The 13241-nt window shown below is 36.8% G+C and overlaps 1 protein-coding gene across 1 annotated transcript; it reads right to left on the bottom strand.

Moving 5' to 3' along the window:
* Positions 1 to 11704: 11704 nt before the first annotated feature.
* On the bottom strand, positions 11705 to 12358 carry LOC116176253 (uncharacterized protein K02A2.6-like). Its single transcript, XM_031494737.1, has one exon. The coding sequence runs from the start codon at positions 12356 to 12358 to the stop codon at positions 11705 to 11707; it is 654 nt and encodes a 217-aa protein (XP_031350597.1).
* Between the last annotated feature and the right edge of the window lie 883 nt (positions 12359 to 13241).

Consider the following 13241-nt stretch of genomic DNA (forward strand, 5'->3'; position numbering starts at 1 on the left):
AAAAAAATTTATAGCCCTTATCTTCTCTTGACATCTAAAATTCAAGAGACCTAATGCTCAACTTGGATTGAACTCGAATGAATACGGATGTAAATTGAGTGGATGAAAAATAAAGACAATTCAATTCCATTTCTTTACGGGCTTTTTGATTTAGAATATTGGTTGGGCTTGCAAAAAGAAGCAGGTGCAACAATGGAATTCCTGACTCGTCATCACATGTCAATGCTAAATTTGATCCTTATCTAAACCTTAATTTTTTACACACAATAAATAACTGGTACATTCCCCTGTTCTAAATATACACATCTCTGGATGCTAAACAAAATTTTAATCCAACCAAATGAATGGCTTCACTGAAATTAAACGCGAATTCCCATTTAATGAAAAAATATAACCAAATTCCTTTGTATATATCCGATTCTTATGAATTAATACCATGCAAAACATTTTCATGTAATTGATTTTCATAGGTCGGTTCCTATAGGAATATTAAAATTTACTAATGTTACGCCCACCATTACTAAAATAATCATCCGCCAAGACAGAGACGCGCCAAACCTCAAGGATTATAAACTACTAAGGATGGCCGAATCGGCGATATTCATTCGCATGACCTCCAACGTTTGTGACGTCACCGTCATCCCGTGCCGGTAGTGTGTATACACGCGCGCAATTCGGGCGCGGGATTCGGCCATCCTTATATGTTTATAATCCTTGGCCAAACCTTACAGGCACCCGTTTACGAATAACCCGCAGCAGCCGCAAGAGTACGGAGCGGGCGATCTACCCCAAGATGTAGATGCCCACGAACCCACTACTTTAACCCCGCGCTAGAGGACGACACCTGAAAACCTACCACTTGCAAATACGCACGACTAGTATAAGAAACTTCGCCACCCTTCCATTGGCATCTTCTCTCGCAAGATCGCATCTGAGCATAAATGTTCAGAACAATTTCACCACCGCTTTCCCCTTGCTTTTTCTTGTAAGAACAAGGGCGATCGTGAAATTAAATACAAGTGCGCTGTTACCAGTGTGTGACGTGTACATAGACATTTACCCTTAGCTCACGAACCCTATAAACTTTTGTTTTGTTGTACATATGTGTATATAGTTTTATGTTCTAGCTACTAATAAAGTGCGAGTCCTTTAACGTGTACATATTATTACCCAATACGAGACCAACACTAATGCAAACCCCTAAAAATAATTTATACAAAGCAAAAATTTTTTGTTACAGTTATTAATGTGGGTGAGAGTACCTTCAGGTTACGATTGCTCATATTTTTCCTTCAACGTAGAAATATGGAAGGAGATCGCTTCGTGATGGTACAGCTGAACTTTTCGTACTGCCCTGGTAAGATCAGTATCTTTTACAATGGCTTCAAATTTTCAAAAGCAATGATCGAGATAGTTATGCACGGGAATAAAATGCCAAATCTTCCATTGTGCAAAATATTACTTTTTCTCCAATCAATTAGGATTTTTCCGCGAGGAAATGCATCGATTAATTATATTTAAAATCTTTTACCGCATGCCGTTGAATCCAACGCTTTATTTATAGCTTCTGGTGTGTAAAAACGTCACCTCCAAATAGATTGGTTTTTATTTTGCGCAATTTTATTAATGACCTCTGCACAACGTTTTTTCTCCTACGTTTATCTGTTTTGTCACTCGAAGTTAAGCCGATAATCTTTTACAGCAACCTGCTTAAATATTTCGAACTAGTTACACGTGTTGGTTTTTGAAATTGAATCGCAAATAGTACCAGCTAAAGATTCAATTGCGCGCGATCAAAATTTTTCACACACAAATTGTAAGTGTTCGTTTTTCGCTAAGAATATATTTTTAACACACCAAAGTGGTACGTGTGTACTCGCGAGGTAAGCTAAGATTTCCGGCTCTCCCACATCGTCTAACTATTTATATTTCGCCCGCTAGAGAAACCGATTCGGCACCTATTCTATGAACGCAACAACCTCGACTAGAAAAGACATCGACATTTTCAGCCGTCTTAAAATGAAACCGACGTGTTGTATCACTACACCTACTTCTGTTCATGTTTCGAATGAAGCAGTATAGGTGTAAAATTCAAATTTGAAAATACAGATTTTGAAACTCCAAAGTGGCCACCCGTTAGTTACCAATGAAAAAAATGCCTCTCTTGGCTATGCAGAAGTACGCCACTGACCACAAATTTAAAGTACGTGGATTGGTAGAAAAGTTTTTATAATTGTGGATACTATAAAAAACTTCTCTGCAAAAGTTGTAGTTTTGAAGATAAGATAAATAAATAAAGGGCACTGGTCCTTGTGGTCTTTGTAGATCGTAATGTTGCACTTGCTTTATGGGGAGGGGGGGGGGGGAATGAATACTTAAACTTTTAAAAATTAATTTCATGTTAATAGTAGATTCAACATCTACACTAAGTAGCATTATTATTGTTCACGGATTTTATTAGTTGTCGGAGAACCCCCGTAACATCTAGCAATAATTAGAGTACTAACACCATCTTCTGGATTGTTTTCGTGCCGGAGTGCGCAAGTCTCAAATACTTAATTTTCATTCCTTTCCAGAAGAGGTTCTCTTTCACCAAGTATGTGAAGCGGAAATGTCGTTATGCTATGGGTCTAATTGAACAAATTAGTTAATAGTGTCTTTAGTAATTGGTCTTTTTTTTTCGTTGTGCTTAGTTAATAAAATTGTTGTTTGGCAGGAAGCTGAATGCACTTATCTCCGCTTTTCTTTGGAATATATTAGATTATTGACACGTAAGTGATCCTCCATTTGCTAATTCTTGTGGAAGATCTCAAGCCTTTAATTTTTTCTAACCCTGAGCTAGTTGGCCGTTTATGCGATGGGTTTGAGTTAAAGCAGCTCCAACCCAACGTTACCGTGATAAGGTAGGTAGACCTTAGAGCTTGGAGCTTAGAGTTTAGAATAAAAAAATACCTTTTTGATGCAATGCTGCAAGGGATGTATTCAACGAATATGGAGTTGGAAGGAATGGGATGAACTCGAAGGAACACAAAAAAGGTATTACAGATGGGTACTGGAATTAAGTGGAAGGACACCAAATTACATATTAGAGGAAGAATAAGGATAACGTCGAGACGTAGGGCGGTAGGATTTGAGGATAGATAAGAAAGAAAAAGTAAACTTCAGAAAGAACATCTATCAGCAAAGATGAGCACGAAAGGAAAGTGGAGGGCAAAGAAAAAAATATTATAAAAGAGTTGGATACGGATCCTGGATAGGCAGAGCTCCAAAGAAGGAGAGAAATAGGGGAAACTATGGAAGATGAACTGATAAAACGGAGATAGATACTTATACAGAGCGAGTTTAGGAAATGCAGATGTATCGGGTGTTCGAATTTGAATTCTTTAAAAAATCTAACTATTGAGTTGAGGAAACCTGGAGCAGTAAAACGTTAGAGAACGTATGCGATAATTGCGCTTAATTGTTATAGAATTTCATGTGCAACATCTTAAATTCCTATACGCCAACGCCAAGCTAAATACCTGATAATAAATAATTTCCTGTTGCAAAATAATTACTGGCAAATAAATTATCCCAGAGTGTTTCAGGCTTACAGGTTGTAATAACCATATATCAAGAAAGTAAACTCAAAATGCTATCTCGTCTAAAAGAGAATACCTACCTTAAAGCTCATTTAAGTTCCATATTTTTCTGTTCATCCAGTGAGGAAATTACTTTGCATTTAAATACCTTACCGGCTGCAAATTTCCGCCAACGCGAAAAATTACTTACTAGATGATAAAAGGATGCTCGTTTACTTTTTTAATGCAACAAATCATACTTATTAGTTTGTCGTTTAAAAGATTTTTTTCCCAGAATGTTTAATATAAAACGCTATTACTTTAAATATTACATGGATAATATTTTCGTTCTACGTCGCCAATTCTAAACTTGACATTCCCATTCCCCACAGTTTCATAGGGATCATCTTGTTTAAACTGTTAACTATATAGGAGCACGCGTACCTACGACTAGCAGGAGAAATGCTGAGAAATTATTCATTACTACTGCCATCGATGTTTCGCATGTTTTTCAATTCCAATTCCACTTACTCTTAATGTAACTTGTAAAGCGTGGTGTAATCAATCAATCTACGACTGATAATAGGAAAAACGTATGTATTTCTCCTTAAAACACGAAAACTTACTTTCAACTAGGCAGTATAAAAGTACAGTAAACTACAAATGGGAATCCAGAGCACGTTTCGAACACGTTCCATTTCTGTTCCTTTTTCAATAGTAGTCGGAAACCCATTCATACACTATTCACATAGTTAGATTATCTGTACAGCACTAAAATCCACGGCCGTACAAGACTTTAGGGAGTAACGTTACGGAACGAACTCACTTTATCCGTGCGGACCGTGCGCCCTAAGCAAGAGAAATGTTTAGCGAAAACGTATCTATGAGAAAACAGGGTATTTTCCATTTACAAGTACAACGATATTTCATATTGCGTTACACTTAATACGTACATTTCTTGTTACATCAAACATAGGTACTAATAGAAATCGTTTGCATGATCTCAGGAACGGATGGGCACGAGCTGTTTTTTTCTATTAACGATCCTCGAGATCCTTTATAATTTTTTACTGCTGTATGTCTGTCTGTCTGTGTGCGAGATAACTGTGTTTAGAAACGTGCCACCGGTTTGAAAATAAATGGTACACATACACATGTTCTAGGATTTAAAAAGGTCGCCGTTTTCACTAATGTAGATCGGGCCAAATAGTAAAAAGCATTGTTCGGAATTCAGTTCTAACAAAGTTTTTTCAATTAGATATTCTAATTGTAGGAAATTTGCAGGTACACTTTTGTTAAATTTCTGTATTTTTTGATATTAATGTTAAGCAACATGTTTTGTTTTTATAACTCCGAACATTTGCTTAATAACAATGGCCCGTATGAATAAAAGTAAGCAAATGCTTATACTTGAAAAATACTCGTAAGTGCTCCTTCGCACTGGGCGACTTAGCAACGCTGCTAAGCAGAAGGACAGGACGCAGTGCAGCGCTGCTAAACAAACCAGTATAAAGGGGCACTTACGAGTATCTGCTTTGAATTTTGCAAGTATAAGCATTTGCTTATTTTTATTCATACGGGCCAGTGTTTCCTATATGCGCCAAAATTGAGAAAACTAGCTATCCAGTTGGGATCAAGCGAGTTCAACATCTTGAGATGGGCACCAATTATATAAAGTACTGTAAATCCGATAGAGCGATTCCATAGGAAATTCACAGATTTCGCAATCTATGCAACCATCGGACACACTGGAAATGATAACCGTATACAGGGTGGGGCCTAGCGCAAGCAGCATAGGGATTTCAATGGTAATTTCTTTATAGTCAATTACTAGCTCCCCTAATTATTTTAGAGCAAAAGTCTAAATACGTTTGTTTTAGAGAAAAAAATACTGCATCTGTTCATACTATTAGTTATAATTTTCCATTTTTCAAAACCGTAGAAATCGACAAAATAAAAAATTTTCTAAATCAGTGATGCTTTGGAATCTTTCAACAAAATACAAGCGCATCGCATCTAAGTTATCGTTGTTTGACGTCGAACGATTTTCATATTTAATTCTGTTTCAACTAACCGACGCAATAAAAGACATCTTAGGGTAATGTTTTTTACAATTTTCCGGAACCAGAGTACCTACATAATCGAAGAAAAAAAACTGATTTGAAGAAGATTTGTTCCAAAACTTATATTCGGATTTTCCGCTACTGCAGCCAAAACGTTGAATGTATTGTCGTTTTCCTGATGGTTTTGACGAACATTTTGAACGTTATTGCACTTGCAGTTCTTTAACTAATTTATAAACAAGTATAAATTTAATATACATCAAAGGCAAATAATGAAACGTGACCGCTGTTTTTTTAGGTAACTCCAAGGCATATTTGATTTATTGTAAAATGAACCTTTTTATTTTGTAGATTTCTACGGTTTTGAAAAACGGAAAATTATAACTAAAAGTATCAACAGATGCAGTATTTTTTTCTCTAAAAAAAAACGTATTTAGACTTTTGCTCTAAAATAATTAGGGGAGCTGGTAATTGACTATAAAGAAATTACCATTGAAATCCGTATGCTGCGTCGCGGTAGGCACCACCCGGTATAACTTGTAAACCCATATGTAAAACACAAATAACCCTTATTCGCACGAAATCACTTTCTCCATGCTTGTAATGCGTGTAAAGGCGGAAACACATTACTGTCACGTCACGTGAGCTTACGTGCTATCACGCAAACTCACGTTACCTGCGCAAAATGTGCAACTCCACTGACGTATAGAAGTTTATGACGTTTATGTCTTTAGAATCACACTACTGTCACCTCACGCATTCAAGACGTGCTGTTCTGATCTCGCATGATATCACGCCTCCGTTATCCCGAAAAATTACATTTTGTAGTAGAACGTGACATCACGTCAAGTGTTTTCTGAAGTGGTTTCGTCAAGAAAAGATGGACGAACATTTAATTGAACTGGTGAAACAGCACGAAGGGCTATACAATCACTCCTCTGCTGAGTACCGGGATCAGAGGGTTCGACAAGAAGCTTGGGAGGAAATTGGTAGAATCTTAATTCAATAATTCGTGGACTAATTGACGAAATTCCCCACTTCTTCTCTTCGATGATTTATGTGGTGAATCCAAACACTGCGCTGTATTCTATTAGCCACTGTAAAAGCAGCCACGTATTTTCTATATCCTCTTCCTCGCCTGAAGAACTTGACGAAGAAGAATCTCTACTTTGCTTCATCGCTACTAATGACTAAATGCAAATCTTAAATTGCAACGACAGCTACCGCGCGACACCGTGGGCGCACACAAATGTGTCTCCTAGCGTGACATCACGCGAAGGTATGCTTGACGTGATAGCACGTGACGTGACAGTAATGTGTTTCCGCCTTTATACTATCACAGTATCACGGGCGATGTGGGAAAATTTTAGATTCGAATAATTAACAAAACCCTTGCGCTAAGAACCGTATCGACCAGCATATCGACAATATCCGCGACTTTTCCGAAATCTACCGATTGCAGTTGAGTACGGTACAATCATCACTTGTGACTTGATGCGACACCACTCTCTTCTTTTCTGTTTGACGAAACTATAACTTCATACCCAAACAAAACATAAGCATTTCCAATGCTAAAATCAAAACTGTTATCCGCTCCCCTGCTTCTGCTATCTCATCAGGTGTAGAAGTGGTGTTGAGAAAAACTGCAGCCTTCTTTTCGAGGTCCAGATTCTTTTGTATAGTGGACACTATTTTCATGCAGGATGTCGAATCACATCCACTGAATGCATGAATGAATAAAAAAAGCTCCGGTTTTGATGTGCATTTTGAGCAGATGATGCTTGAAAAGATTACATCGGTAGCTTTATTTCTTCCACACTTCTTGAAAAAGTCTTACGTTGGTGTAAGATTACAGTGAGGATTACCAACAAGTCGATGTCCTCACCAGTGGCCAACACTACATCATAAGAAGAAGCAACAGTGATAGCTGTAGTGATAACGAGCCTGTCAGCTTCTTACTCACTCAATTTGTTATCAGACATTAAGAGATAAATCCAAACTTAAATTCTAGAAAAAATGAAATTTCATCTCTCTTAACTACACAGAAAAGGCGATAAATCACATCCACCTGTCAATTAAATTAAGCATTTACAATTGATATCAGATAAAAGCAAACAAAATTCCCAAAAATTCTACGTAAAATAAAATAAAAATGTAAACAAAAACAACCTTGACCGCTTTCTCTTTTAGTACAATAATCTCCATGCCGTCACATAGAACAACGACAATTAATAAAATTTAATTACGAAAATTAATAACACAAAAAGGAAATTTCATCCTGCCGGACGAAATAAACACAGCAATACCTATTTCTATTTCAGTTTCATCCCGAAATCAGTTTCAGTCCGGGCCCCTGGTTAATATGCTCGATTTGCCCAATGATATTTGAATCTAGATTCAAGATTGTGCGATTATGATATTGGTTGATGTCTTTGCTAACACATTTACCACATCTAAAGATTTCTCAGCGACATCTAAAGAGTAAAATGTTTTTTAAACAATCTCTTTTTTCAAAAGCCTGAACGTACAAGTCCATATTTGAAGTTTTTAATGATTGATCACAAAGTTGAGGTACCTAACTATACTAGTAACAATATGAAGTTACAACGTACCCTTAAGTATGCATCCACGGATTATTGCTTGTTGTACGCTCAGGCATTCCAAAATTCAAGGGCACTTTAGTATATGCCAAAATGTCTACTTTCGTTTAACCAAGTGTAAGCTGACACAAAATGTACATTGACAGCTAAGCTCGCAGCTAAGTGTAAATTGACAGTTGCTAAGGGTAAATTGACAGTTGCTAAGTGTACAGTACAGTTAAAAATAAAAGCCGTGTGGCCCTTCTGCGCTTTCGTAGTCTTTTGCGCCCTTATAGATACATTCTTCATGTCATATTATTTAAATTTGTCAATAAAAGTAAGAGATCGCCTAAAGGAGTATGCAGAAGGAAGATTTGTTTTCAATAATGATCCGTGTACAAGGAATAACCAAAAACGGGACGTTGTCCGTTTAACGCCGCGCACTAAAATTAATGACATCAAATACAAACCCTTCCTATTAGCACAGATTTAAATATACTTAAACCTGTGCTATTAGTGTAGAAAGTTGGCAACATTTTGACTATAAATGGCTCACTTTCTGTGATTTGTGTTACATTAAAAAGTAAAAAAGAAAGTTTTAGAGAACGCGTTGCATATCTTTACATTCATACTCGACGTTACCATAACATCCCACCGAATGACGCAAAAGTTATGTACCTACAGTCGGAAAAAATCTCCAAACTTCTAAGGGAAGGAATGAATAATATACAAAGCGACATTTCAAAGCTTTAGTGGCAGTACCATTAGTCATTGAGCAAGAAATGTAATCCTCCTAGACAAGTTTTATGCTAAAAACGTAACGATTTGTAGAGCGACACATTTATTTACACAAATAAAAGACATTTCGGTTTTGCAGTTATAAAAATGCATTTCAATCTTTATTGGGTAGTAAGCAAATATATGATAATTTTGACACTTATACACGAACGGTGTATTAGTGTCAGTTCTACTTTCTACCATATTTTACAGTTGTGTATCTTTGCCGCAATACAAGGAAATGCAAAGTTTAAGACAAGTTAGGTACCCGATAGACGTAAGCATCGAGGAAAAGTTTCGCCAAGAATTTTCTTTAATATACTGTTCAAACACTTTATGAATTACAGTTTGCTCAACAAAATGAGGTAACACATTTACACAATCTGGCTTTCGTTTTACAAGTGCTTTCTTTCATGTGCTCATGTTAATTTTTCCAACGGTATTTAAATGCATAGAGGCCTGAGTGTGATAGGTAGTCTATATATACTCCGTTCAATAGTTATTGTCCCAGTAGTAGGCCATGTTAGGGTGATGAAATTCACTGTATATATGTGCTGTCACTCATTAGATTATGTCCTTAAATGTCCATTTTATACAAAATGATAATTTCCTGTCAATGTGCAAAACCTAGTTGCCAGATTTAGTTTTGGATTTTGTGGTAATTTTGTTATAGGTTAATACGTATAAATTTCATGATAAACCACTTGCTCAATACGTTTCATACTTTATTGAGTAGACAAATGGCTCTAATCAACATTATTAATTTCAAAAGGCTGTTATATATGAACTTATTTACAATTTTAATAATAATAATAATAATAATATATTAGATTAAAAGGAGACACACCAATTAATCAAGTCAGTCATAGAGCTTGCAATGAATAACATATTCTTCTAGTGAATAAGGGGTACAATCAATGAGCAAATGTCTCACAGCTTTTTTAAATAAATGATACGATGTCATCGTTTTGATGTTAGAGGGTAAAACATTGAATAAAGTAGTACCTTTATACAGAACACCTTTTTGATATAAGGCACTACTATGTTTTTGAACCTTAAGTAAACAGTTTCGTAAAGGGTATTTATGATTTGCAACGTCGGTTGTAAAGTAACATCGATTACAGTATACGAAGCAGAGGATTGTATACACATAAATACCATACAAGGTCAGCATACCTTGTTCTTTGAAAATTGGTTTGCAACTGTCTCGGTACATTGCATTGTGTATAATTCTAATCGCTCTTTTTTGTAATAAAAATATTCTGGCTAACCGATTGATTCCACTACCTCCCCAGAACATAATTCCGTATTTAAGAGTGGAATAAAAATATCCATAGTACATATTTTTTAGTATGTCTGTGCTACAATGCGATGAAGCTACTTTGAGTGCATAACATAGTTTAGATAACTTAGAACAAAGGAAGTCGATCTGTGTAGACCAATTTAACAATTGATCAAAATACAAACCTAATAATTTGCAATTATCAGTTGCGTTGACAAGTAACTCGTTAAGCGGTAGTGCCTCTATGGAACCGATTTTAGAACGTAGAGATCGAAACAGTATAAAAGCTGTTTTCTCTTTATTGACCTTAAGTCCGTTTAATTCTGCCCAGTCTAAAATTGTTTTGTATAATGCACATAGTTTATGTCTAATATGTTCTATAGTAGTACCTGTAACTAGGAAGTTAGAGTCGTCAGCATAAGATACAATGGTGGTGTTGTTATCAACCTTTTGAACATAATTATGAAGGTCATTTATGAAAATTAAAAACAAGGTGGGACCAAGTATAGAACCTTGTGGTACCCCACTGTTGATAGGAGATTCATCTGAATATATTTGCACACATTCTTTGGTATGCACAACCTTTTGAGACCTACATGACAAATACGAAGCATACCAGTTTATAGATACACCTCGTATACCATAATTATAAAGTTTCGACAGCAGCAAGTCGTGATTTACGAAGAGCCCGGCTGTTAGTAAAAATTACAAAAGCTGTGTCTACTGAGCGACCTTTAAGGTATGCATGTTGGCTAGTCGCGAACAATTTATATTTGTTAAAGAAATTGATTAACTTCTCGTTCATTGAGCGCTCTAAAACCTTAGAAAGAGCAGATAATAAACTAATCGGTCGATAATTTCCCAACGTGTTTGGATCTCCCTTTTTAAAGAGTGACACTACAGTAGCCTTTTTTAGTTCTGACGGAAATCTGCCAGTTGAAAACGAAAGATTAATAATGTGGACAACAGGTTTGATGATTGTAGTAATAATCTTTTTTAATAAAAAATTAGAAATATGATCATCACTAGTAGAGTGACTGTTATTCAACTTTTTAACAGCCTGCAACAATTATATGCTTAGTAATAGCAGGTTGCTGGTGGTGGTCTTTATGAACTAAACACTTCCACATTCAAATGCCGATATGCTGGTCTAAACTTCGAGCAGCTTTAGTCTGGGGCTGGATCAGCTTTGAGAGATGTGTGGTGTAGATTCTCAGAAGATAACCACAGCTCGATAAGTCAGTTATACCATCATACCTGAGATGCCCTCAACGACCGCATTCATACCTAACTGCGCTTGAGTGTAGTTCTTGCTTCCACGGTGCCATTGGAATGTTTTTCCTTGGGTCTTTTGTTTTCGTCTGTGCTGTTTGATGATTAGTACATTTTTGTTAATCTTATTTCCGGCGGGTAGCTTACTATTCTTTGGGGACCCTTTTAGTCTTAGAGCAGCTGCCTGATGGTGGCCTGAAGTGTCCGATCTCCGTTAGTTATGAACTGAATTGCATGAAATTCAATATGGGTCTCAGATGGCTCGAGGGACGTGCTATCTTCTGTGTTAGTCGAACCGTCCTCCAAATCCTGTAAACGTTTCGATTTGTTGGACGTCTCCGGATTCGAGGTAGGTGATACGGCGGCAGGCTGTTGAAAAACTGTATCCCCGATTTTCTTGACGTGGCTTATTTTCAACCGTTTTAAGATTGATCTGTTTAGATTTTCCACTTCCCCATTGGCCTGCGGCCAATAAGGAGTTGTGTGAATAATCTCAATATTGCTTCCCTCACAAAACAAGTGAAACTCCTTACTTGCGAACTGGGGCCCGTTGTCAGCTCGTATCGAATTCGGTATTCCAAGTCGAGAAAACATTTCCTGTAGATGCGCGATAATGGTGGCTGCCGTAGAAGACTTGAGAAATTTTATTTCTTGGTAGCGCGAAAAATAATCAATCACAACCAGTATCTCTTCAGGTATAGGACCAGCCTTCATCAAATCGATGGCAATATGTTGCCACGGCCCGTTCGGGAACTTATGTCTAGTCATTGGTGGAGGGCGACTTGGTTTGGACATTAGGAGACAATCCAAGCAAGTTTTTACCATTTTCTCAGCTTCTCGATCAATTTGTGGCCACCACACTTTTGCCCGTAATCGTCGTTTCAAGCTGTTTTTTTTTTTTTTTTTTAATATTTTTTATAATACGCAATGCCAAAAGTTGAATCGAATCGATTCAAAATTCACAGTGCCCTTTTCGCATCTCGACCATTTATACACCGAATTGCAAACAAAGTATTTAAATGAAATGTGATACTTAGGCACTTGGAATAGAGGAAAATCTAACGCCAGTTTCAAAATTTAGGTTTGCGCATGCGTAGTTCCAACTTTCTTATTTAGAAAAGCATTGAAATGAAATTCCTCTTATAAACTGAAATTGAAGTAGCACGTCAAAAATGAATTGCACATGTGCACGCTATCTTTCATATTTGTGGCCGGATTTTTACGATTTTATCAGAAGTTGCATCTTACAAATGGGAAATTAATGCAGGTGGAAGTGTTTAGAATTGAAACTTGTAGCGAAGTCCGTGGAAGGACGCCGATGGGGTTTGCCTCTTTCTAAAAAATCTAAATTACCGGAATTTTCGCCAACTTCTTCCTAATCGCGTGAATTTCGACGTTTTCTTTGCCGACACTGAAAGCCCTTTTTCTCATACGCACACCATAATAAAAAGTAAAACAGAAGGACGCAAGAAAAAACGAAGTGCAGCGCGCGACACACAAAAAAGCAATGGCGTATTGCATCAGCGAAGATCATGTAGAGACCTGCCTTACCTACATTTTTTCATTGTTTTTAAATGTGTGGCGCGTAACACACAGATGAGCTGCTACATATTTCTCAATGGGAAGAGAGCGGAATACAATTAACGATACTCCCATCCAAAGGAGATTGTAGGAATGTAGTAAATTTTTCATTTAAAGGTTCGCAATG

The sequence above is a fragment of the Photinus pyralis genome, unplaced genomic scaffold (assembly GCF_008802855.1).
Source record: "Photinus pyralis isolate 1611_PpyrPB1 unplaced genomic scaffold, Ppyr1.3 Ppyr1.4_LG7, whole genome shotgun sequence".
Classification (NCBI taxonomy): domain Eukaryota; kingdom Metazoa; phylum Arthropoda; class Insecta; order Coleoptera; family Lampyridae; genus Photinus; species Photinus pyralis.